General features: G+C 39.0%; 1 protein-coding gene across 1 annotated transcript in view; it reads right to left on the bottom strand.

The window, feature by feature from the left end:
• Window positions 1-25,918, bottom strand: part of galnt14 (UDP-N-acetyl-alpha-D-galactosamine:polypeptide N-acetylgalactosaminyltransferase 14 (GalNAc-T14)) — a 115,262-nt gene that overhangs the window by 13,386 nt on the left and 75,958 nt on the right. The window contains exons 11-13 of the mRNA XM_056481125.1: window positions 23,447-23,539; window positions 23,251-23,334; window positions 19,706-19,850 (exon numbers count right to left, since the gene is read on the bottom strand). Coding sequence (XP_056337100.1) covers window positions 19,706-19,850; window positions 23,251-23,334; window positions 23,447-23,539 — 322 coding nt within the window. The remainder of the gene's footprint in view (window positions 1-19,705; window positions 19,851-23,250; window positions 23,335-23,446; window positions 23,540-25,918) is intronic.

Raw genomic sequence — 25,918 nt, 5'->3', positions numbered from 1 at the left:
GTCCCATGGCCCGACCAGCGCCCTACTCAGGCGGAGCGGGGGAGTGCAATGGTTTTCTGTTACAATGTTCCCTCATATTCGAAATGCAACCTTCTCTATATCCCACAGATAAGTCAAAGATCGCCTACATCGTATCACTACTCTCTGGGCCTGCACTTAAATGGGCTGAGACGATCTGGAACCAAGCCGGGCCGGTCATGAATTCCATCACTACCTTCACGGAGTATTTCAAGGAGGTGTTTGGACGTTCTGATGGGGAAGTAGCCGCTGGAGAGCAGCTGTATCATCTAAAGCAAGGTACTCTATCTACACAGGAATATGCTCTCCGGTTTCGCACTCTAGCAGCTGCAAGTGGATGGAATGAGAGATCGTTGTTGACCACGTACCGGCTCGGCTTGGAACCCACTCTCCGAATCCAGCTGGCCACATTAGATGATACTATGGGTCTGGAGAGATTCATCCAACATTCTCTCCGATGTTCCGATCGTCTCCGTTCCTATCAACAGGACACCATCACCCCCTCGTCTGCACTCCTCCAATCGCCTGAGTCAACAGCCTCTCCAGAACCAGAACCCATGATAATAGAGTCTGGAAGACTGACATCAGCGGAACGACAGAGGAGGCTGACCCGGGGTCTGTGTCTATACTGCGGTGTCAGTGGACACACCCGTATGGAGTGTCCCCTTCGTCCCATTCGGACTTCAGTGAGTGTATTCAGTACGAATATTGAACAATGTAAACCACTTACTACCACCGTACAAATAACTACTGCCTCTATTTCTCTCCTTGTCACAGCCCTCATCGACTCCGGGTCAGCAGGGAACTTCATCTCCCAATCCCTCTGTCGTCAACTCCACCTACGTACTGAGGCGTCCTCGCATATATACCAGATACAACCGATAACCCAGTGCACTCGATCTTCGACCCGTATCCATCGACAATGCGAAGACATCCTTCTTCAAGTGGGGTTGTTACATCAAGAGAGGATTCAATTTCTGGTTCTGGAGGGTGCAAATATGGACATCATTCTAGGGCGCCCGTGGCTGGTGAAGCACGATCCCATCATCTCTTGGGGCACAGGAGAGATAAAGAAATGGGGATCTGGATGTACACCTACCTGTTTTCCAAATCTCCCTCTTCAAGGTCGGAACCCCATTTCTTTGTTTACAACATCGGTCGAGAGTCCTCCTGAGAAGCAGTCTATCCACATTCCTAAGGAGTACAGCTCCTTTCATGATGTCTTCTGCCCCAAGAGAGCTTCCCAGCTACCGCCGCATCGGCCATGGGACTGCGCGATCGACCTAGTTCCAGATGCCCAGTTGCCAAGAGGTAGGATCTACCCGCTCTCGCTTCCAGAGAATCAGGCAATGGAAGATTACATAAGGGAGGCTCTGAGTCAGGGGTACATACGTCACTCAAAATCACCAGCCGCCTCAAGCTTCTTCTTTGTGGCCAAGAAGGACGGAGGGCTGCGTCCATGCATCGACTACAGGGTCCTAAATAACGGTACAGTAAAATACCGATATCCCCTTCCTCTGGTACCAGCCGCTTTGGAACAGCTCCGAGAAGCTAAAGTCTTCACTAAATTGGACCTCCGCAGCGCGTATAATCTGATAAGAATACGTGAGGGGGACCAATGGAAGACAGCATTCGTGACCCCTACTGGCCACTATGAATATGAGGTCATGCCTTACGGTCTGGTCAACGCCCCCTCCGTATTCCAAAACTTCATTCATGAAGTCCTCCGGGAGTTTCTTCACCACTTTGTAATAGTGTACATAGATGACATCCTCATTTACTCCCGGAGTGAGGCCGAACATCGCCAACACGTTGCGGAGGTCCTACACACATTGAGAGAACATCACCTCTACCTCAAAGCGGAGAAATGCTCATTCCACCAGAAGTCGATTCATTTCTTGGGATACATCATTGACCAAACCGGTATACGTATGGATGGGAAGAAAATTGAGGCTGTTCTATCCTGGTCAGAACCCACTTCCATTAAGGAGCTCCAGAGGTTTCTTGGGTTTGCTAACTTTTATAGACGGTTTATCAAGGACTACAGCAGGATTACATCACCTCTCACTAATCTCCTCAAGGGTAAACCCAAAGGACTGGAGTGGACCAAAGAAGCAGCCGCAGCCTTCCGCCTTCTTAAGAAGGAGTTCACAAGGGCCCCACTCCTGACTCATCCTGACCCAAATCTTCCTTTCGTGGTGGAAGTGGACGCATCCACCACCGGCGTCGGGGCAGTATTATCCCAACATCATGATACACCGCCCCGACTGCATCCCTGTGCCTATTTCTCTCGGAAGTTGAGCCCGGCGGAGCAGAATTACAGCATAGGAGACAGGGAGCTTCTAGCAATCAAGCTAGCCTTGGAGGAGTGGCGTCACTGGTTGGAGGGAGCCAAACATCCGTTCCAGGTGATCACAGATCACAAAAACCTCCAATATATCAAAGAGGCCAAGAGACTATGTCCACGTCAAGCCAGATGGTCACTTTTCTTCTCACGTTTTGATTTCTCCATTTCCTATCGTCCAGGACCCAAGAATCTAAGAGCAGACGCTCTCTCTCGTTTACACGAGCATCACGATCATGAAGAACTCCCAACGAAGATTCTTCCCGAACACATCTCCATTTGTCCGATCACCTGGAACGCTCCTCCAGTCGTTGCCACTCCGGAAGCCCCTGCTCCGCCGGGATGCCCTCCTCATCGGCAGTTCATACCACCTGAACACCGGGTAGATCTGATCCACTCCTTACATACCTCGCTAGGCACTGGACATCCAGGGATCAACAATACTCTCTCGCTAGTATCCCAACGATTCTGGTGGCCAAACATGGCAAGGGATGTGAGGCAATATGTTCAGGGCTGTAAGGACTGTGCCCAATCCAAGAGCCCACGTCATCTACCCGCTGGAAAGCTCCATCCCTTGCCGATTCCGAACCGTCCCTGGTCACACCTAGGAGTGGACTTTATCACTGACCTCCCCTCGTCAGAAGGTAATACCTGTATTCTAGTCATCGTAGATAGATTCTCAAAGTTTGTCAAACTAATCCCTCTGAAAGGTCTTCCCACAGCCTTTGAAACAGCCGACAATATCTTTAATCAAGTCTTCAGGTCATTTGGTATTCCAGAAGATATTGTGTCGGACAGAGGTCCACAGTTCATCTCACGTCTATGGAAAGCCTTCTTCAAGCTCCTAGGTGTGGCCGTCAGCCTCTCTTCTGGATATCATCCCCAAACCAACGGGCAGACAGAGAGGAAGATTCAGGAGGTGGGACGGTTCCTGAGGACCTTCTGCAGTGGTCACCAGAGCTCCTGGAGCCAGTATTTGGGCTGGGCAGAATATGCCCAAAATTCACTGCGGCAACCCTCCACCGGACTCACGCCATTCCAGTGCGTCCTGGGCTTCCAACCACCGCTCTTTCCCTGGGATGGCGAACCATCTGATGTCCCCGCAGTGGATCACTGGTTCCGGGAGAGCGAGAGAGTCTGGGACGAGGCTCATCAACATCTGCAGAGGGCAGTCCGTCGAAGCAAGGTAACCGCCGATAGAAGAAGGTCTGAAGAACCCAGATACACACCCGGACAAAAGGTGTGGCTATCCACCCGGGACATACGCATGCGACTGCCCTCTCGCAAGTTAAGTCCCCGATTTGTTGGTCCCTTCACCATCGTGGAACAGGTTAACCCCGTCACCTACAAACTACAATTACCCTCTCACTACCGTATTCACCCTACATTCCACGTATCACTCCTGAAACCCTATCACGATCCTGTTCTTCCCTCCACAGAGCCTGACCACGAAGAGGAACCCCCTCCTCCACTGCTCCTAGAAGAAGGAGCCGTCTACGCAGTGAAGGAGATCTTGCGTTCCCGACGTCGTGGTGGCCAGTTGGAGTACCTGGTGGACTGGGAAGGGTACGGCCCCGAAGAAAGGACATGGGTTCCCAGAGCTGATATTCTCGATCCTAGTCTCATGGTGGAGTTTCATGAGAGCCACCCTGAGTTCCCAGCGCCTAGAGGCAGAGGGAGACCACCACGGCGTCGGAGGTGTCGGCCCTCAGGAGCGGGCCCTGGGGAGGGGGGTACTGTCACGGATTGGTCAGGCTCTCACGATCCCCACTCACGAAGATCACCATCACCTGACTTCTAATGAGCACACAGCTGCATCACATTCACGAGCACCAGATAAAAGCACAGCACTCCAGTCGCTCATTGTCCGGGCTCGTCTCGACGAAAGCGGACAACTGAGCGACCACTCAGCGTAGTCATCCTCAGCTAAAACAAACGCTTTACTTACCTGTTCTCTTTGTATTCCTCCTAGTCTTCCTGGTCCACCCGAATCGTCCTGTCTTCCAGTCCTTCCAAGTCTGTGTCATCCTCTGTCAGCTGTATCTGGTGTGTGCTGTCCATCCTCGTGTATTCCTGTTACCCAGCCACGGAGGAAAAGACCCCAACATCATTCCTGATCCTCCTGGCTATCCTTCATGTGCTCCTTGTTGTCATTTAATAAACACCCTAACGTTTCCTTACCTCTGTCTCCTGTCCGCTTCAGAACAGCCAAGAGATCAGGGGGAAATTTGATGCCATTATTTTTATAATGTTTAAGACTGTTCAGGCCCAATCCAAATTCTATTTTGTACCCCTTCACCTTGGCCCTTGAAACAGATTGTGAAGAGGAAGTGCTTCAAATTTTACCCATAAGAAATGGGGCACCACTACAACACCTGCACACTTCATCATGTGTCATCTCTTACTACATATGAGATCGAGGATCGTGACTGCTGTAGTTATTCCAGTTGCGTTATTTTTTTTTGGTATTTATCTTCAGGAAATCACTGAAAACAATGATATCATGTTGTCATAACGATATAATGTGGCAATAAACTGTACTTTGCAGTTACACCGTGGCCATAATCATCTATGTAAACACGAAAAAACAATACAAACATTATAGCAGACACTATAAAAAGGTCATTCCCAGCCACTAGACTTTTCTGACAGGGTATTGGAGTGGCATGAAATGCCAGAATGTTGTGGGACTGCTGTACAGGAGTTATTATTAGAGATTATAGAGAGCGGTTTTTATTTTAGCTATTTTTTTTAAAAGCATGGCGGTAAAACATAGAGGCGATTATGAATGTATTAAAACATGTGATTGTTTGTTGTAAAAATTCATAACAATGACTAATTTGTGCATCTCTTTCTTCTGTGTGCAGCCATGCTGCTGTTGTAGCTGGTGTATTCTGGGAACTTTTCTTATTCCTTGGTTTCAAGTGGTCCTGAAAAATCTCAGTTTTGAGGGCTATCTAGCCCTTTCCCTTAGCCCTACGCCTTTTTAAAAAAAAATTTTTTTGGGGTTTCTACCTCTAATATATAGGACAGTTGAGTATTGACAAGAAAGTGTGGGGAGCAGAGAGAGGGGAAGGATTGGCACAGGACCTCGAGGCAGGAATCAAACTCGGGTCGCCGTGAGCACCGGAGTGCATGTGTCAACGCACTAATCACTACAGCATTGGCGCCGACAGCCCTATGCCTTTAACTAAAAAGACAAGGGGAAGGGCTAAGGGGTAGAATTGGGATTGGGCCTAAGTCCATTCTTAGCAGTAATGTCATGGGTTTACTTCACAATTCATCCTTCCTGCACTGACATTCATGCATTTTGCAGACACTTGTATCCGAACCAATTTGCTAGAGAACGAAATAAGCAATCTGTCACAGAGACTACAATATTCAAAGTATACAATGCCAGGTTTATTAAGCAACTAGATTAGGAAACAGGCTAGAGTATTACAGACTCGTTCATTTAAAGATGTCTGTTCTAATCTGTCAGCTGCACTTAACTGGTAAACAGAGAGCGAGGGAGAGATGTTGGAAGAAAACAGCATATTTTCCTTTGCTTTGAAAAGGTGGTCTCATTTGCTATTCTGAGACACGTAGTGAGAAGATGACACAGAAGGGCAGTGTGGAAATGTGCTTTTGTGAGCCATGCTGATGAACCGCTTCCCATCTGGTGAGTCTTACAGACGCTTAACAAGGTCACACGCAGCAGGCAGTGGGGAAACATGCTCTTGTGGTGTTATGAACACACTTAAGTGCTCTGAAATCACTTCTGTGGTGTTCTGGCCCCAAATCTACTGTCTATCATCATTTCTGCACTTCATAATTTAGAATAAACATCTGAAAATGTGAACTTTTTATGGTGCACAATAGAAAAAGAAAGAGAGAGACAGTCCAACACAATCTCACTCAATTTGTAACTTTTTGATTTAGTAACTAATTTGAATGAATTTTACAGTCTCAATCATATTTTTAGTTTGATTTGCTCATCCCTCAATGAGAGGTAGGGGTAAGGTTATGCCTTTAAAAATATATCTAAAAATTATCTGTGATTAATAAAATTAATTCACACAAATTAGACACTTTTCTGCCAATACTTAAAATAGTTGTTTCCTCGTGAGATCAGGTTGAATAGTCTAAGATAGGGCTTGGTGATAAAATGATAACCATTCTTTCTTCAAGTTTCACCAGGTTAAATGTAAGAATTTCATAAATGAAATTTCAGACTTATACAGTGCTCAGCATATACGAGTACACTCCATTTTTGAAAATGAACATTTTTATCCATTTCTCAGTGAATATAGGCAATTTACTTTGGTGCATTTAACAAAACAGATTTATTAAACAGATACATTTATTAAAAATATATTTTAGTCACCTAACATAGTTACAAATTGAAAGATAATGTCCAAGTGGTTTGTTAAAAGTTTTACTGAAATGTATTGTTAAAGATTGGATGTGTGTCGGCACGATTGTGTATGTCTATGTATGTTCCTGTGTTTTGTTTGTGTGCACTCTCTCTCTCTTCTCGATCTCTCTGTCAGTTTTTTTTATGTTTTAGGATCGCCCACTCCAGTTTACCATTCGTTTGTTAAGATTTAAATCATCATTACTCCCTGTGACGTCACCACCTGCAAATCAGGAAGGAAGTCCAAAGTTTAAAAGGACCCGAGCGTGGAAGCTCGTTCTCTTGCTTTTGTCTTGCTTGCCTTTCTGCTCTGTTTGTGTGTTTTGGTTTGTGTTGTGTGATATTATGTTGACTTGAATATGGGGTTTGATTTTGTTCTTGCTTACGTTGTGGTACGCTGTTACTGTTTTATACATACTCATTTCATGATCCCTGATCATTGGTTTCTGATTTCCCCTGGGAATTGAGGAGTTTAGACTTCACACCTTGCAACACGCAGAAAACTCCACTGTCTAAACACACCAGTTTAGAAGTGAGCAACACTTCGCTGAGGCCAGCTTCCAGCCTCCGCCGCTGAGACTGCAGCTCTGCACATGACGTTTGGCCAGCGGAGAAATTAAAATGATCGTGCCCAACTGAGTCTGGTTTCTCTCAAGGTTTTTTTTCATTATTTTCGCCAGTTAGTGAATTTTTTTTCCCTCTCCGCTGTCGCCACTGGCTTGAATGGTTCGGGATCTATAGAGCTGCGCATCGTTGGATTTGCTCTTTAGTGTTTGGACTCACAGTAGTGATTTTTAAACCACACTGAACTGAACTTGAACACTACAAACTGAACTACACTGTTCCAATTTACTATGACCTTTTATGTGAAGCTGCTTTGATACAATCTACATTGTAAAAGCGCTATACAAATAAAGGTGAATTGAATTGAATACATATATTTTTGGTTATAAGTGTAGTTTAGATATGGATAGTGCTGAAGATGTTTCTATTAGGTAGTTCAGAGGATAATTTTCAGCCAGTTTGGGGTTTTTGTTATGTTACTTTCTTTTATTTGGCGCCGATTGAAATCCTCTTTTCCTTAATAACCTATATTAACTGTTTTAATTTTCTTTTGTGAGATACTTAAAGTTGTACATATTATTTTTGCTGTTTGAATTCATTTAACTTTTGTAAAAAAAAAAAAAAAAAAAACTTATTTTTGCATTATTTGGTTGTCATTTTGCCACCAGCTCTCTACGAATGGAGTCACATCAAAATGTCACCTCTTAAAGCTAAAATTTTAAGTCGTAACACATAGACATAGAAAAATGAAGACCCGTTTAAAATGATTAAAGAACTACAACACAATATTTCAAATTTAGTTTTTGAAATTTAAGATATTTTAAGACTTTTTAATACCCCACGGACACCCTGATAACTAATTATCATGGTTTAACTTTTCCTTGATGAAAGGACAATGCGTTTAATAAAGGTTTGATTTAATGTTACGTTATAATGTTATAATGCATGCTATAAAGTGGAACTAAATGGTGCTGCTTGTTTGTGCCACAAAAACTGTTAATCCATTCTTGCAAATCACACCCTAAAGCAGCACAAGTTCAGGTTTGTTTACACGCAGGTTGTTCTCAAATCGATTATGTGAGCAGCTCTGAAGAAAAGCGCTTAAATTTAGAAAAGAACACAAATGTCTCATGATTTAGTTTAAAGGCAGATGAAACAGTGCTTTTGTTCTCAATGGCACGGACAAACAGAGGAAACACTGTTACCATATATGATCAAGTTAAAGGCTATTCGTGGATTTACCACTTATTTACTGTAGTAACTGCACCATAATATTGTGGCAGGAATGGGAGATACTGTACACACATGACTTTTATCATATTCTTAAGCAGTGTTTCCAGGATTTATAAAATCCAATCCCAGGAGGCACAGAACATCAACATGATTTCAGATTGATGTTGTACCCCAAAGTCGTGGGACGTTGCATTTTTTGGAAATGAAAATCAGGTTGATGTCAGAACCCAACTTCAGGCTGACATCAATGTCCAACGTCCAACCTAAAATCAACCAAATATCAATGTCTAATGATGTTACAGCTTGACGTTGTGTGGACTTTACAACTATGATGTCTATCAGACGTTGGATTTTGGTTTCCATACCTGACAAATAAAAGTCAGTATTTGATGTCAATATGAAGTTGGTTTAAGATGTTGGCTCAATGTTGGATTTTGGTCACTTTCCAACACAACCTAAAATCAACTAAATATTAACGTCATTTGACATCGTTTTTGGACGTCAATATAACGATGTCCTTGGACGCTGGCTAGACATTGAATTTTGGTCACCTGACGTCACAACCTAAATCTAACCTTATATTAACGTCTAATGATGTTGTTTGACAGCTAGGATGATTCTTGAGATCAAGCTTTTCACAACATTTTCTTATATATATAAAGCAAAACACAAAAATTGAAGCAAAGGCTTTTCCGCGCTGACGGGCTGCACCCCAGTCGAGCTGGAGCTGAACTCCTGTCGGACAACATCTCCAGAACACTTCGCTCTATCTGACTAGTAAGTAAAAATTCACAAAATTCGCAATTTAGCCACACAGACTCCTATTCCTCCCACATAAATATCAGTAATGCATACCTAGCTAACCACATAGAGACTGTGTCTGTTCCTCGTATTATTAGATCAAGAAACAAACGTACTGTGTGCTCCAGAAATAATCTATTAAGAATTAAACCAGAAAAACACTAAAAAGTGAAAATACAAACTTCATGAAGCTTGGTCTCCTAAACATCAGGTCACAAGCACCTAAAGCACTTATCATAAATGAAATAATAACAGATAAAAATCTTAATGCACTCTGTCTCACTGAAACCTGGCTGAAACAAAATGACTATACTAGTTTAAATGAGGCAACTCCTCCAGGATTGTTATATAAGCATGAGGCTCGTCAAACTGGTCGTGGTGGTGGAGTCGCGTCAATCTTTAGTGATATTCTTAATGTTAATCAGAGAAACGGACTTATATTTAGCTCCTTTGAAGTACTAGCGCTTAATGTTGTCCTTCCAAACACTATGCAAAAACCTTTGTTATCTCTCGCTCTAATCACCATATATAGACCCCCAGGACCCTATGTCAATTTTCTAAAAGAGTTTTCTGATTTTATCTCTGACTTACTAGTTAAAACTGATAAAATACTAATAGTAGGAGACTTTAACATCCACATAGATGACGCTAACGACACATTAGGGCTCGCGTTTACGGACTTGCTGGTCTCACTAGGAATAAAGCAAAATGTTATTGGTCCAACTCATCGCCTAAAGCATACACTAGATCTAATTCTGTCTTATGGAATTGAGGTCATTGATGTAGACATTATACCACAAAGTGATGATATTACAGACCACTACCTCTTACTATATAAGCTGTGTTTACCTGAAATTAGCAGATCCGCTCCGATATATCGTCCTAGTAGAACTATTGTTCCATCCACTAAAGATGAATTTATAAATAACTTACCTGATCTTTCTCTACTTCGAAATGCACCCGCAAACGCAAATGACCTTGATGTAGTAACCAGCAGTATGGATGCCATCTTTACTAGCACTTTAAATACTGTGGCACCCATCAAACTAAAAAAGGCTAGAGAGAATAAATCTACACCGTGGTATAATAGTCAAACCCGCGCTCTAAAAACAGCAACCCGTGCCCTGGAACGTAAATGGAAAAAAACTAATTTAGAAGTTTTTAGAATTGCATACAAAGACAGTATGTCCAGCTATAGGAGGGCTTTAAAATCTGCCAGGGCTGAGCACCTCCGCAAACTGATAGAAAATAATCATAACAATCCTAGATTCTTATTTAACACCATTGCTAAATTAACAAATAATCGGTCATCTTTGGAACAAAACGTTCCACCGCAAATTAGTAGTGATGACTTCATGAATTTTTTCAGTGATAAAATAGAAGGCTTTAGACAGAAAATAGGAGATATTAAACTTTCTGCACCGCCTTATACTTCAGATCCAGTAAACACGTCTCTGAATCTAAATAACCTACAGTGCTTTAAAATCATAAAACAGGAAGAGCTAGACAAAATTATAAATAGCTCTAAATCAGCTACGTGTATATTGGACCCAATTCCAACAAAGTTACTGAAAGAATTGCTACCTGTTATAGGAGAACCTCTTCTTAACATTATCAACTCTTCTTTATCCCTAGGCCATGTTCCAAATCCTTACAAGTTAGCTGTTATTAAACCTATTATTAAGAAACCACAACTGGAACCCAGCAACTTAGCTAATTATAGGTCTATTTCAAACCTTCCATTTATATCTAAAATACTAGAAAAAGTTGTTTCTGCTCAATTATGCTCCTTTCTGCAGACCAACAATGTTTTTGACGTGTTTCAGTCAGGTTTCAGAGCTCATCACAGTACAGAAACTGCATTAGTGAAAATAACCAACGATTTACTCTTAGCTGCTGACCAAGGGTGCATCTCGCTATTAGTTCTACTCGATCTTAGTGCGGCATTTGACACCATTGACCATGGTATCCTTATTAATCGCTTAAAGTCTACAGGTGTCCAGGGACATGCCCTACAATGGTTTAAGTCATACTTATCTGACCGTTACCAGTTTGTGAATATTAATGGACAGCCTTCACAAATCAGCCCAGTAAAATACGGGGTGCCTCAAGGATCAGTTTTAGGCCCTTTGCTGTTTACAATATACATGCTACCCCTGGGAGACATTATTAGAAGACATGGGATCAGCTTTCACTGCTATGCAGATGATACTCAATTATATATTTCAACTAAACCTGACGAGACGTCTAATCTGTCCAAGCTAACTGAGTGTATTAAAGATGTTAAAGACTGGATGACCAACAATTATCTTCTCTTAAACTCAGACAAAACAGAATTATTACTTATTGGGCCTAAATCCTGTACACAGCAGATCTCACAACTCTACCTACAATTAGAGGGATACAAAGTTAGCGTTAGCTCTACTATAAAAGATCTGGGTGTCATATTAGACAGTAATTTAACTTTTAAAAATCATATATCCCATGTCACAAAAACTGCTTTCTTTCATCTGAGAAATATCGCTAAGTTACGAAGTATGCTATCCATCTCAGATGCAGAGAAGCTAGTCCATGCTTTTATGACTTCTAGGCTGGACTACTGTAATGCACTGTTTGCTGGCTGCCCAGCATCCTCTATTAACAAACTTCAATTAGTACAAAATGCAGCTGCCAGAGTTCTTACCAGGTCTAGAAAATTTGATCACATCACCCCAATTTTATCCTCCTTACACTGGCTGCCTGTTAAGTTTCGTATTGAATTTAAAATATTGCTTCTTACATATAAAGCTTTAAATAATCTAGCTCCTGTTTATCTAACCAATCTTCTGTCTCGCTACAATCCAACTCGCTCTTTAAGGTCTCAAAACTCAGGGCTTCTGGTAGTACCTAGAATAGCAAAGTCGAGTAAAGGAGGTCGAGCCTTCTCATTTATAGCTCCTAAACTCTGGAATAGCCTTCCTGATAACGTCCGAGGCTCAGACACACTCTCCCAATTCAAAACTAGATTAAAGACCTATCTGTTCAGTAAAGCATACACTTAGTGCACCACTTGGGGGCTTCCACACAGGTTATGCATCTTGTTGATATAGACTGTGAACATCAGCTACGCTAATTATTTTCTTTATTCTCCATTTCCACCTGGGGATACTCTTCCCGAGGCCCTCAGACTATGCAGAGTCACTGACTCGATCCAAGACCAACGACGAGATGATCCCAAGTTTTTTTATATCCTGGACCTGGCCGAATCCTGAGCAGCTACTGTGATGGTCATGGAGGAGTGGCGAACATGAGACTGATTCCTGTGACGCTCCAGAGACAGACGAGTCTTCGCTGAGGCCAGCTTCCAGCCTCCGCCATTGAGACTGCAGCTCTGCACAAGACGTTTGGCCAGCGGAGAAATTAAAATGGTCGTGCCCAACTGAGCCTGGTTTTTTTTTCCCTCTCCGCTGTCGCCACTGGCTTGCATGGTTCAGGATCTGTAGAGCTGCGCATCGTTGGATTTGCTCTTCAATATTTGGACTCTCAGTAGTGATTATTAAACCACACTGAACTGAGCTCAACTGAACTGAACTTAAACACTACAAACTGAACTACACTGTTCCTATTTACTGTGACCTTTTATGTGAAGCTGCTTTGACACAATCTACATTGTATAAGCGCTATACAAATAAAGGTGAATTGAATTGAATTGAATTGAAGCAAACAATGCCATACGTTTTGAGAAAGGTCATCACAAAAGGACTAATTTTAGGCCACAAATATCAAATAAATAAATACATAGAAATGTGCCAGCAAACTCCTGGAGGGTCTGATTCATGTAGATATATTAAGAGAATGAAATAAGTGATGGAATATAATTACAACAATTGCTGTTATTAAGCTACACCTATTATGCAACTTAAGAATTGTTTCAGTTTCAGTTCATTTGTAAAGCACCAGTGTTAATTTTGTTGACGAAGACTATGACGAAAAATATTCGTCAACGAACATTTTTTACAGACGAAAACTAAATAAAAACTAAATAAAAAGTCAGATACGATGACGAAGACGATGACGAAATTTAACTGACACTTTAGTCAACGAATAAAAACGAGAGGAAAATGTTGGGGCGGGACGAATGGAGAAGAGATCCAATAAGAACTACCCTTTTGTGGGGAAATCCAATCACAGCGAATCTTTTGGGGGCAGGTTGATCTTGGCAAAGCCATTTTCAAAACAAAAGCCCCGGTTTCAAGTTATGAGGATGTTTGTTATACATTATATTTAGTTACACATTATACTTGGTTACAAAGCTTAGGTTAATTTAAGTTGACTTTTCGTTAGCAACACGCTAAAGTTTTGTTCACTCGGTCCGAGGGCAGCGTCTCATGAACAGACAGACAGAAATGTCAGAGCTTGGTCTAGGACGAAAACGAAGAATTGACATCTGGTCAAACTTCACATATGACAACAAGAGTGTCTGTAAACCATGTGGAGTAAAAATCGCTGGGAAAAACACCACCAACTTGAAGCGACATTTACAGACGGCTCATCCAGAAATACACACCAAGGTAAGCATAAACGCTAACGTTAAGGTTATTTTATAAGATAAACCACCGTGATTCTGCTAAACTTAAAATAAAATTGAAGCCAAAGGAAATTAACTTTAAATAGTATTGATTAAACGAATTGTCTCGCTGAATTAATTAATATAAATATATGTGTACTATTATAATAGATGTTGTGGTGTTATATATGACTCGACAAAACGTGTGTGTGTGTGTGTGTGTGTGTGTGTGTGTGTGTGTGTGTGTGTGTGTGTGTGTGTGTGTGTGTGTGTGTGTGTGTGTGTGTGTGTGTGTTATATGGCAAGAAAGAAGAAAATATCACAACTTTGTATATCATTTATATATCCTCATAGATACAGAAGATGTCTGATGACCATGGGCCAGGTGGAAATAAAGCTAGTGATGCTACTAGTCCAACACAGCAGCAGGCCATCTCAGATTTCCTAAGGTCTTCAAAGTACAAGACAGAATCAAAGAAACAACAGACCAAGAGCAGAGAGTAGTTTTTATTTACTTGAACTTTAAGGACTATTTCTTTGGCATTGTGTGCAATTGCAGCCAATACATATTTTGTTCTACATTTAAGAATTGCACTAATTTGTTCTGTTCAAAATCTTGTTGATTTTACAGAGTAGCAAGGCATTGTCTTAGAAGTTATTTAACTTCTCTTGAGGTACATGGACATTTACAGTAGTGATTTTTATTTTTTGTATTTAGATACCTTGTGCAGTGGCATTACAACCAGTTATTTTAATTTTCGAGAATTGCACTTTATATTTCTTTATGCTTTTGATTTTGCAAAGACTGTAGAAGACAGTAAGTTCATTGATTATCTATTTCAATAATGCTGTACTTTATCTTGAAAGAATGTCATATGCGTTTAATATAATTCAGGGACAATGCATATCTTTTTCAGGGAGCATGTATATTGTTCAGGGAGAGCAGGTCTTATGGTTATTTTTTGTGAAAAAGACTCATGTTTTTGACATGTAATAAAATGTTTTTTATTACAACAATTAGATATGTGCCTGTATTCTATATATGCCTCCATATATTGAATTATACTTACAATTACGTGAATTATAGAGAAAAATCTGCTAATATTTGGTCTACTAAAACTAGACTAAGACTAAAAGACTTAAGACTAAACTAAGACTAAAACTCTTATGATATTTAGTCAACTAAACTAGACTAAGACTAAAAGATTTCAGATGACTAAAATAGGACTAAAACTAAATGGTGTATTATTCCAAAGACTAAGACTAAGACTAAATCAGAATTTGCTGTCAAAATTAACACTGTAAAGCACATTTAAAAACAACAGCACTTGACCAAAGTGCTGTGCATAAAGGGTCATAAAGCAAACAACAATAAGATAAAGAAAAAAGAAAGAAAAGGCAAGCTCTCAATAAATAGAAATGTGTTTTAGGACTAGTTTTAAAATCAGACAAAGTTTTGGCCGTCCTTACAGACAATGGTAATGCATTCCAGCTACTGCAAAGGTACAATCTCCCTTGTGTTTCAGAGTAAGGAGCATAAAGTCAGCTGACCTCAGAGACCTGGATGGAGCGTGCAATTGAATTATAGATCAGAAAGTCAGGTTGGGGCAAGGTCATGTAAGGCTTTATAAACAAGCACTAAAACCTTAAAATCAGTTCTAAAATTGGAATTCAATGGAAATGAAGCCATTCCAGAGGAAATATTCTCCTTTTTATGTGTTCAAATTAGGGCTGGGCGATATGGCAAAAATGCAATCTCTAGAATTATTTTCCATATTGAATGATAATTATACATATTTTGATATAAGTTGTTAATGCTTCCAGATTTAAAAGAGCATCCCAACAAAGACTGAAGCCACAAAAATAAGAAGTCCATTATATAGAATAACATTTTCGGCCGACAAATTTTTGGTGGGCAAAAATTCGGTACATCTTTAATATCAGCACACTTTTTTCCATTATTGCACATTTCAGCTGTGTGATTGGGTCTTAGATCAATATAGAGCAGGGGTCTCAAACTCAAATTGGCAGGGGGGCCAAGAAAAAAGTGACATAATTGGTGCATCTTCGAACAACAGACATGATGTTTATAATTCAAGCATTACCTGTCACAAATGAACAAATCAGCACATTTAAAATATACTGCTGAAATATATCTGTGGCTGTTTAAATTAGCATTTTGACATTTAAATAGTCCTAATAATGATGATAATAATTATTAATCTTGTTCGGTCTCAACCAATTGTGGCTTTACCAAAAGTTTAACAGATAGTAAGGAAAAGCAGAAACAGTTTGAGTAACTTTACTGGCAATTGGTTTTCTTAATATCTTTCTTTTTTGTAAAACTACAACAAAGAGGGAAAAAGTAAGTATATATTCACATTAACATGTTTAATTCATCCAGCAGTAAAATGTACTGTACATAGTTGTTAGAAATCTTAATACGCATATGAGGAAAATCTATGAAATGGGACCATTTGAATCGAATACTAGCAAAATTAGCAGATTTATTACACCCTCAGCATAACGTGTATAGAATAGCAAAATACAGGTGGTATAAAACTGATAATAATCAAATGACCCTTGAATATTTACAAAAATAGAGCTTTAGTAAAAATAGAGCATGTATGCACATTTTTTTAACGTTTAAATCAGCCCCAGAAATAATCTGCATCTGCGTTACTCTCGACCGCACACTGAGAAAAAAAATGAAAGTAAAACTGAAATGCAGTATAATATACAGTAGTGCAGTACTTTAAACATCCAATAGGCAGTAGGTCAAAACCACAAGTGGCTATACGCTATAGCGCAACAATGATAGTGATTCAAAAACTTTTTTTGGGGGGTTTTTTTTTTGACATCAGTTGTGAGTTGCAGGGCGGAGGAGGGCGCGCAGGCTGGGAGTTTAAGACCCGTGATAAAGAGTAAAAAAAGTCCAGAGCTTATCATTGTTATTGACAAATATCGTTTATCAGCCCAGCCCTAGCCCAAATATAGTCTTATTAAATATAGTCTTGCAAAAATCTGGAAGCCTTAGCTGATAAAACCTTGACTGTACCACAGTACATGTTTGTCAAGTTTAAAATCCATATTCATCATTAAAGCCAAATTTTTAACAGTGGAATTAGCATAGGGAAGCGAAGAGCCCATCAGTGTTAGCACCCATTTTTATATCAGTAGGACTAAAAATCATAATGTCAGTCTTGTTCCCATCATTCATTCATTTTCTTTTCACCTTAGTAACTTTATTAATCACGGGTCACAGCGGAATGAACCGCCAACTTATCCAGCATATGTTTTACTCAGCGGATGCTCTTCCACCCGCAACCCAACAATGAGAAACCTTCTTCTCATTAAAATGTAATAATTGACAATCATTTTCAAATCTTTTCTACAAAAATCATCTCCCTTTGAATTTTTTATTTGCATAGTCTTTCAATTATGGTCCCTAAAGGATGGTTTTAATATAATAAAATATAATATAATGTACCATTCGTTTTTTAAAGTATGTCGTTTTTAATGATAACTCATGTAGTATTGACAAAATGTGAACAATTTTTCATCAGATTTTACTTCTGTGTCCTGCTGTACAGCCCAAATTATATTTTAGGAATTGAATAGGCTTCAATAACCATCCTCAATTCAATTCTGAATGACGCACAACACTGTTTTTTTCTCCAGGTCTCATGAGCAGGTGAGAGAGCCATGAAGGGTGACAGTAGGGCAGATTAGCTGTGCAGAGACCAGAGGGCACCTCTTTGTTTAATATAATTACACAGCAGTGCACAAATGTGACCTGAATTAAATCCCATTACCCTGCTGTAAAAAGCTGCCCTTTCAACATGCCCCTGGTAGCATAGCATTTAATGTAATCTAGCATCTCCGAGTCACTGCCTAACCGTGTGAGATGTCACCGATTCCTGGCGTGAGAGTAAAAATACACACTGCATTCACTTGACCAAACTGTTTAGTTGAAAATATGACCACAATGCTTTCACGATATGCTTTATGTGATCATTAAAGCATGGGTACACTTTTTTTTGCCAAACTGAAATGATCACAAGATTCTTCATAAGATAATTCAAGCAACATTTTTTAAATTAAAGGTTCTTTATTAGTATAAAGTGGAGGAACTATGACATCAATTTGTATGCAAGAACACCTCGTCCTAAAGTCAAAGGGTTTTTTTGAATGGGGTTTCGGTTAAACCGCTTTAATAAAGTTCGTGGCTAACACAAACTCAAGATACTTTCATGTTTTATTCTATGACATAAAACACATATGTTACACACCACTTTAGAATTTTTTAAAAGACAGTTGCTATCAAGATGCTAAATGGGACTACAGGCGATGTCAGAGACATAGAGAGATTTGTCTGTTATTTAAGTAGCACTTATTCACTGTTGCTCTTATAGTTGTGTAAATTGCTTCCTTGTCCTCATTTGTAAGTCGCTTTGGATAAAAGCGTCTGCTAAATGACTAAATGTAAATGTAAATGTAAGTATTTCATAAATATTTTTATAGTTTGTAGTATTTTTCTAATTGGGCATTCAAAATCTGTGTAGCCTTTGCTTAAACTTGAATTGAACTTGTAGAGGACGTCGTGACAGATTCATTTGTTGATCATTTATTTTAATAAATCTATTTTATGAAAATACTGCTTATCATAGTGCAGCTGTCTCTTTATTGCTTTCAGTAATGCAAACGTTCAATTGAATTTTTTTTTTTTAAATTATAAATATTTACTGAGATTTTAACGTGATTGTTTTACATTAACACACATCTAATGATGTTTGATGTTTTTTTTTATTTGAACACATTTAACTGTATGTCATAACTGCAATATGTATGCTCACCCTCAAAAGATATAGCATATGTGAATGTAAGGGCTGCTTTTCGCTGTACTTCGTGACAAAAAAAGGATATTGAATGTTGTTCTCTATCCATGATGGGACTTGCAGGCTTCACTTATGTAAGCAGCCTGTACGTGCACGATAAACTTATTTAAATATGATAATAATATGCACATTTAGAACACATACAGTAAGTTTTTTTTTAAAACTGTAAAGTGAAACAAATGTATTTCCATAGGAAACCTATCCAAAAGACATGTAGATCTTTGTACAATTGTTTTTTATTTTTTACATATTTAAATATAATATACTGGGTGGATTATAATATAATAAATTGAGAGAGTAAATCTTTGACATGTATCATATTTCTAAAAATAAGCTTAAAACATTGTCATTAGCAGGGTGGTGCTGACGTAACAAGAGAGCGCCCTGAAGTCACTGTAGTCTGTTTATAGCCTAATGTGAAACCACCTAATGTCACCCAAAAGTGAAAAAACATATATTATCGTGTGAGGAATATCTGGTTGGACAAAACGAGCAAGTGTAATGAACTATGTCTGAACACAGAGCTTATTATTTGCAATCTTTGAAAAGCCTATGGGAAAATCCTATGGGGATTTTATCTAGGGAACCAGTTTTATGCTACCAGCCGATTGGCCTACAGGGTGACGTCATGGTTCCTCCACTCTATCGATGGTTCCATGAAGGAACTACAACATCCATAGAACCTTTCCTTTCCACAAAAGTTTCTTTATAGAGTAAAACGTCTTAAGAATTCTTAAAATGTTCTTTGAGGAATTCAATATGACTCTTCTATTGCATTTCAGCCAAAACCCCGTTTTGAAAGCTTTATTTTTAAGAGTGAATGATAGTACAAGTATTTATTGATGTATGAAAAGAAAGCTGTTTAATGCATGCTCTTTCTTATATTATGTCATGGAGTCTTGTACCTGATTGGCTGCTGGTATGTCTTTGGTGATGACGCAAGGTGCGAGTGTGAGCACTGGGAGATCCTGCCCTTCGACTACTCGAGACTCTAGACAGTTCTGTCTCTGCCGGATCACACCAGACTTGGCATCAGAATCATCAGGTACTCTGGATTCAGGGAATTAAGCACAATAGTATTATATTAACACACATACAGAAAAGAGGGTTTAAAATTTAAGCAAGCTCTCAATAGTTGCTCTAGGACAAATTCACATGACAAGCATAACTGTTTATTATAATTTTTTTTGTTTGCCTGTTTAAATTATTATTTGGTAATGTGGTATCTAAAATGACCTGCACGTGAAAAAGAATGATAATAAAATCATAAGCAGCTGTCAAGGGCAAGTAAACTAGAGTAATGACAATGAGAAGGAAAAAGGGAGCAAAGCTTTTAACTTATAATATTCATGATGTGCCCGCATAAGTTTTGGTTGTATTTAGAGCAGTTGCTATACTACTCACTGTATGTCATATTAACAGAGTGACCAAAATGCCAGTATTTATATGAAAAACCAACATAAAGATTTACATGAAAATTCAGCCATACAAAGCTATAAATATCCAATGATATTGTCAATGCGGGGCGACACAGTGGTGCAGTAGGTAGTGCTGTTGCCTCACAGCAAGAAGGTCATTGGTTCGAGCCTCAGATGGGTCAGTTGGCATTTCTGTGTGGAGTTTGAATGTTCTCCCTGCGTTCGCGGGGGTTTCCTACGGGTGCTCCGTTTTCCCCCACAGTCCAAAGACATGTGGTACAGGTGAATTGGGAAGGCTAAATTGTCCGTAGTGTATGAGTGAGTGTGGATGGATGTTTCTCAAAGATGGGTTGCGGCTGGAAGGGCTTCCACTGCCTAAAACGTGGTGGATAAGATGGCAGTTCATTCCGCTGTGGCGACCCTAGATTAATAAAGGGACTAAGCCGAAAAGAAAATGAATGAATGAATTGTCAATGCAAAATGAACATTTGAATGAAAAATATTAGTTTACCCTATTTATTTTGTGGGTTCTGAACATCTGTGAATTATTCATCCAAGTACAGTACATCTTTCATTTACCTTTTTACCTTTAAATCAATCTTCCAATAAAAATTCCAGAGGTATGCACAACATTTCATAAGATTTATTTCATTTTTGAGTGCACCTCAAAATCAAGATCAACAACTGAAAAATCCAACTTTTTTTTCATCTTTGATAATCTGGTAAATTTATAAGGACATCACAATGCATAAGTTCACCACTTCCATTTTATTCCAACTTTATATTTTCTGAAATCTAATTACACACATTGGTATCAATACATTTTCTTCAAATAAGTCAATTCTTCCAAAAATGTCATCCAAAAAAACATTAGCTTGTTTTTTTTTTTTTTAAAGGGAAGCTTAAAGAAATTCGAAAGATTTGGAAATCTCCTAAACTATAACAGAGCAGCTTCTGTGTATTTAAATGAACACTTAAAATTTTTAAATTGAAGTTTAGACTGTTATAGTTTTACTTGTTTTCGGAAAAATGTGCTCATGTCAGGATTCTGCCATTTCGGTCTTGTTAACTCTTGTTTTGGTGGTAGAGCCTGGACACTAGTCCTGTCTCGTCTAGTATGTTGTGCTCGGCTCAAGTTTTCTCAGGTTGAACATTTCTTGTCATTATCTGTATTTGTCTTTGAACTTGGCCACGCTCAGGCCGTGCATGCTCCCGCTTGATGTGGGCACATGAGGTCTGGGCTTGCTTAGGATTCTTGCTCTCGTCTTGGTGTTTGTGTTTGTTTTGTCAGTGGCTTGCTGCTTTATTCTCAGCCTCTCAGTCTAGTTGGTTTTGGTTGGCACTGGGATAGAACATGCACATCAGATGTGAGTGCACGGCGAGTGTTTTTATTTATCGTGTGCTTGTGTCTTTTGTTGGTGCTGTGTAAAGCACATGGCCTGGTGGTTTCATAGTGGCCGCGTGCTTTAGTGTTGTGTTTCTTGTGAACAACGATTAATGGGTTCTCTCACTGCCTTTGTGTTTTTTAGTCCTGTTTTTTCGTGAGTACATGGCTTGTGTTGCCTCTTTGTGTCATGTGCTCTCCTGTCTATTGTCTAGTCCCACCCTCCTTGTTATCCCATTATTAGTTTATTCAGTTAACCTGTTTGTTTGTCTCCTCATGTCTCCTGTCCAGTGCCAGTTCGTCATATGTCGTATCCAGTTAAATCGTGTCCTGTTTTGTCCAGCTCTGATACTTGCCAGCCTTGTCCAATCAAGTTTATTTGTTTTTTTTCACCTTAGGGTGGTTCTTGTTGCCTTTTTATTTTATTTTTACAATTAATAAATACCAATTTTTCCTCTATTTGAGTCCTCGCTCCTTTACCTTTCCTGAAATCGTGACAGCTCAATGTATCATCAAAAAGAACAAGGGTAGACATAATTTACTGTTACTAAAGCATTGATTCCATGGCTTTAGTGATTATAATTGCATAAATCAAGATAAAATAAATGATCTGTCTTGTTTTTGAGATAAAGTTGACAAAACACAACAGCTACAGTGTTTTTAGCATCATTTTTCGCAGGTAGCCATAGACTGGCATTGTGCAAATGTGTTACAATATCAGTTCAAATATCAGTTACGGAAGTGAAACTGGAATCACTGACAACACATTTTTGTGGTGCAAAATGAGAAGCGTCTTGTTACTTGATACATATGTCTGATGCTTGAGAGCGTTTAATTGTTCAAGACTTGATGAGAAACTGAAATATGAGGTGACGTGAAAAAAATCCATTTAGGCGTGAAAAACTGCAAGCTGTGGATGTTTATATCACTTTTATATTTTATAAACGAAAATTTTGTCTGTTTTGAGTAGGGATGGGTATTGTTAAGGTTTTAACGGTATTACTACTTAACACAAGCATTTCTCATGTGAGATTGCCAACTGTGCAGACGAATATCAAAAATCACAAAATGAAAAAGGTTGGCCAGTTAATTTATGCTACTGTATGTAATGTTTATTCAGCAAAAATTCTCCAGTACAGATAGCAGAACCGTTAACGTCAGAGCTTATCGATACTTCGGTCTTTTATAATTTAGCACCGATTCTGATAAAGTACCGGGTTTCCATATTCATCCCTAGTTTTGAGGCACCCTAATAATTATCCTTAAGACTAACAGACTGAAACTAACATCTACTTTTTTATTTTAATTTCATGGGACCCTTAAAAATTGGGGTCTTTAACTAAAATTGAATTTTTGTTGACTAATTTACATCAACATACTGAATAATACACAAAAAAGATTCTAACATACTTGTTTTTAAAGGACAACACAATAACAAACATAGAGTATGAGAAATCTGCCTTAGTGGGTGGAAAGTTTTCCATTGAGACAGACGTGAGCAGACAGACAGCACTAGCGAACTACAAAACAGCTTTAGACACAGAGGGGCCATACGCTGCCGTGCTAAATAATAACATGGCACTTTACAATCATCAATCACCACCCGCAGACACTCAAATACACACACCGCACTGACTCCTCAACTCACTTGAGCTCCGGATAGACGTTGTCCAGATACCACTTGAAGGATTTGCAGTTGAGACTCTTGCGGAGCTCCTGCCTGCCGTGAATGCTGATAAGAGAGAAGAGAATGAGAGGAATAAGAGATGAATCTTTTCCCTAATGCCTCCTCATTATACAGCAGATATACACACATAAACGCACACAAGCTATCAGTCACTCACTCTCCATAGGATTTTCCTCTGGCAGCCGGTCGAGCCGAGTAGTAGAACAGTTTGAACTCATCCATCCAAACCTCAGCGGTCCTTCTGGTGTTCCTAAAACAAAGAGCGTTAAATATGAATATTAAAGTGTTCCCTAAAAAATAAGGAAGACTTGCCAAATCATAGCCGTGAAAATATTGTGTGTGCTGTACATGAAGGTAGTGAAAAGACTTGAATAAATCACCACCCACAGACTTTCAAATGCACACTAGATTATTGAAGAAAAAAAACACATTCGATTCTATACCTATTAGTTGTTGATTGGATTTTAAGAGTGTTGTGGGTTTTTGCGTTCAGAAATGAATATATGCGGGGTTAGTAGGTTTTAGAGAAAAAAAAAATGTAGCTGAAACACTAAACAGGCCTGAATAAAACTTTTGAGTAACCAATCTTGTAGGTTAGAATATTTAATTTACAATTATGTAAAAAAAAAATATTCTGTTATTCTCTTTCAAATAAAACATTACAATGATTTACATTTGGTAAAGTCTATTTTGGGTCAGCAATTTGTATGCGTTGAAATGACAATGGTCATAAATAATAAACATGAAACAAATAAGAATTCATATCTGGAGAGACAAAAGACACTCCCCCACTGGCTAATGTTCACCCATCAATGGCATTGTAAAGCAATGTCCAGTTTCAAAAGCTAGCCCAAACTAAATGCTTGTTGTATTACTTGCTGTATTATGACCATGTAAACACTATGGGTAAAGAATGTATGTGCACTTATACAGCATGCACCAAAATATATATTTGAAATGGTATAAAATGTGTTTGCAAAACTGCTGTAATAAAACCTTTCTTGTGCATTAATCCAACATTTAAGAAATAATGCAGGTACTGAACAGACTTGTAACAGTAATAAAAACTAGATTCTTAAGAAACTCTGAGTGAAAAATACATGGCGTAGGCTGTTGTGGGTGTTTGTCAGGACATTGCTATGCAATCGCTAAGGTAGTCAGTGTTTTATAGTGTATTGCTACTGTATATACAGTTGAAGTCAGAATTATTCTTTTTCTTTTTCAAATATTTGCCAAATGATGTTTAACAGAGCAGTGAATTGCGTACAGTATTTCCTATAATATTTTTTTCTTATTTGTTTTATTTTGGCTAGAACAAAATAAGTAATTAAAAAATATATTTTAAGGTAAATATTATTAGCCCCCTTAAGCAATATTTTTCAATTGACACTAAAAACAAACCATCATTATACAATGATTTGCCTAAGTACCCTAACTTGCCTAATTATCCTAGTTAAGCCTTTAAATGGCACTTTAAGCTGAATTCTAGCATCTTGAAGAATATAGAGTAAAATATTATTAACTGTCATCATGGCAAAGATAAAATAATTCAGTTATCAGAAATGAGTTATTAAAACTATTATGTTTAGAAATGTGTTGAAAAAATCTTGTTTCCATTAAACAGGGATTGGGGAAAAAATATACAGGGGAGGGATAATGATTCTCATTTTAACCGTATATACTTGAAGTTTTAAAGATCATCACTCTCTGTGGTATTGTGATGCCTAGGTAAGGCTCATGTACCTCCGAATGAGAAAGATTTATTTAGCAGTGTCTTCCGACTTACAGGCTATGTCCACACAAATGTGGATCAATTTGAAAATGAACATTTTAAAAATGCTCGGCGTCCACAGTATTGTTTTCAATTGTTTCCCAAAAGTTGGTCTTCCACACGGAAACAACTGAAAATGCTTTCATGCCTGTTAAGATGTAAGATGATTTGAGCTGCATCTTTCCATCGTTTACATTTTATTTAAGGTTAAAGACACAGACTCTGAGTGAAGATTTTGTGTCCTGTAAAGCAAGGCAATCTGGATCATGTACAAACTAAGATTAATAAACAGACGGAGAGCATCCAAAACAACTGCTGTACAATGTCATCCACCATTTTAGCAAAATTGGTCACATGACAAAAAATGAAGCATCGTTTGTGAAAGCTTCGGCTTTACAGTAATTCTGCAACTCGAAAATGCCATTTTGAGTCTCACTGTGGCTCAGTGGTTAGCACTGTCGCCTCACACCAGGAAGGTCATTGGTTCGAGTCCCAGGTGGGCCAGTTGACATTTCTGTATTGAGTTTGAATGTTCTTCCTGTGTTCGTGTGGGTTTCCTCCGGGTGCTCCAGTTTCCCCCACAAACCAAAGACATGCTCTATAGGTGAGTTGAATAAACTAAATTGTCAGTAGTGTATGTGTAGTGTGTATGGATGTTTCCCAGTACTGGGGTGCAGCTGAAAGGGCATCCACTGAGTAATACATTTGCTGGAATAGTTGGCGATTCATTCCACTGTGGTGATCCCTGATGAATAAGGGACTCAAAGAAAAATAAATGAATGAATGAAAATGCAATTTTCAAATTCATCCATTTTGGAGAGTGTTTTCAAAAAGATACATATTTGTGTTGCCTAAAAT

This window comes from Danio aesculapii, chromosome 20 (assembly GCF_903798145.1).
Source record: "Danio aesculapii chromosome 20, fDanAes4.1, whole genome shotgun sequence".
NCBI classification, from domain to species: domain Eukaryota; kingdom Metazoa; phylum Chordata; class Actinopteri; order Cypriniformes; family Danionidae; genus Danio; species Danio aesculapii.
This window is presented reverse-complemented; position numbering and strand designations above follow the sequence as displayed.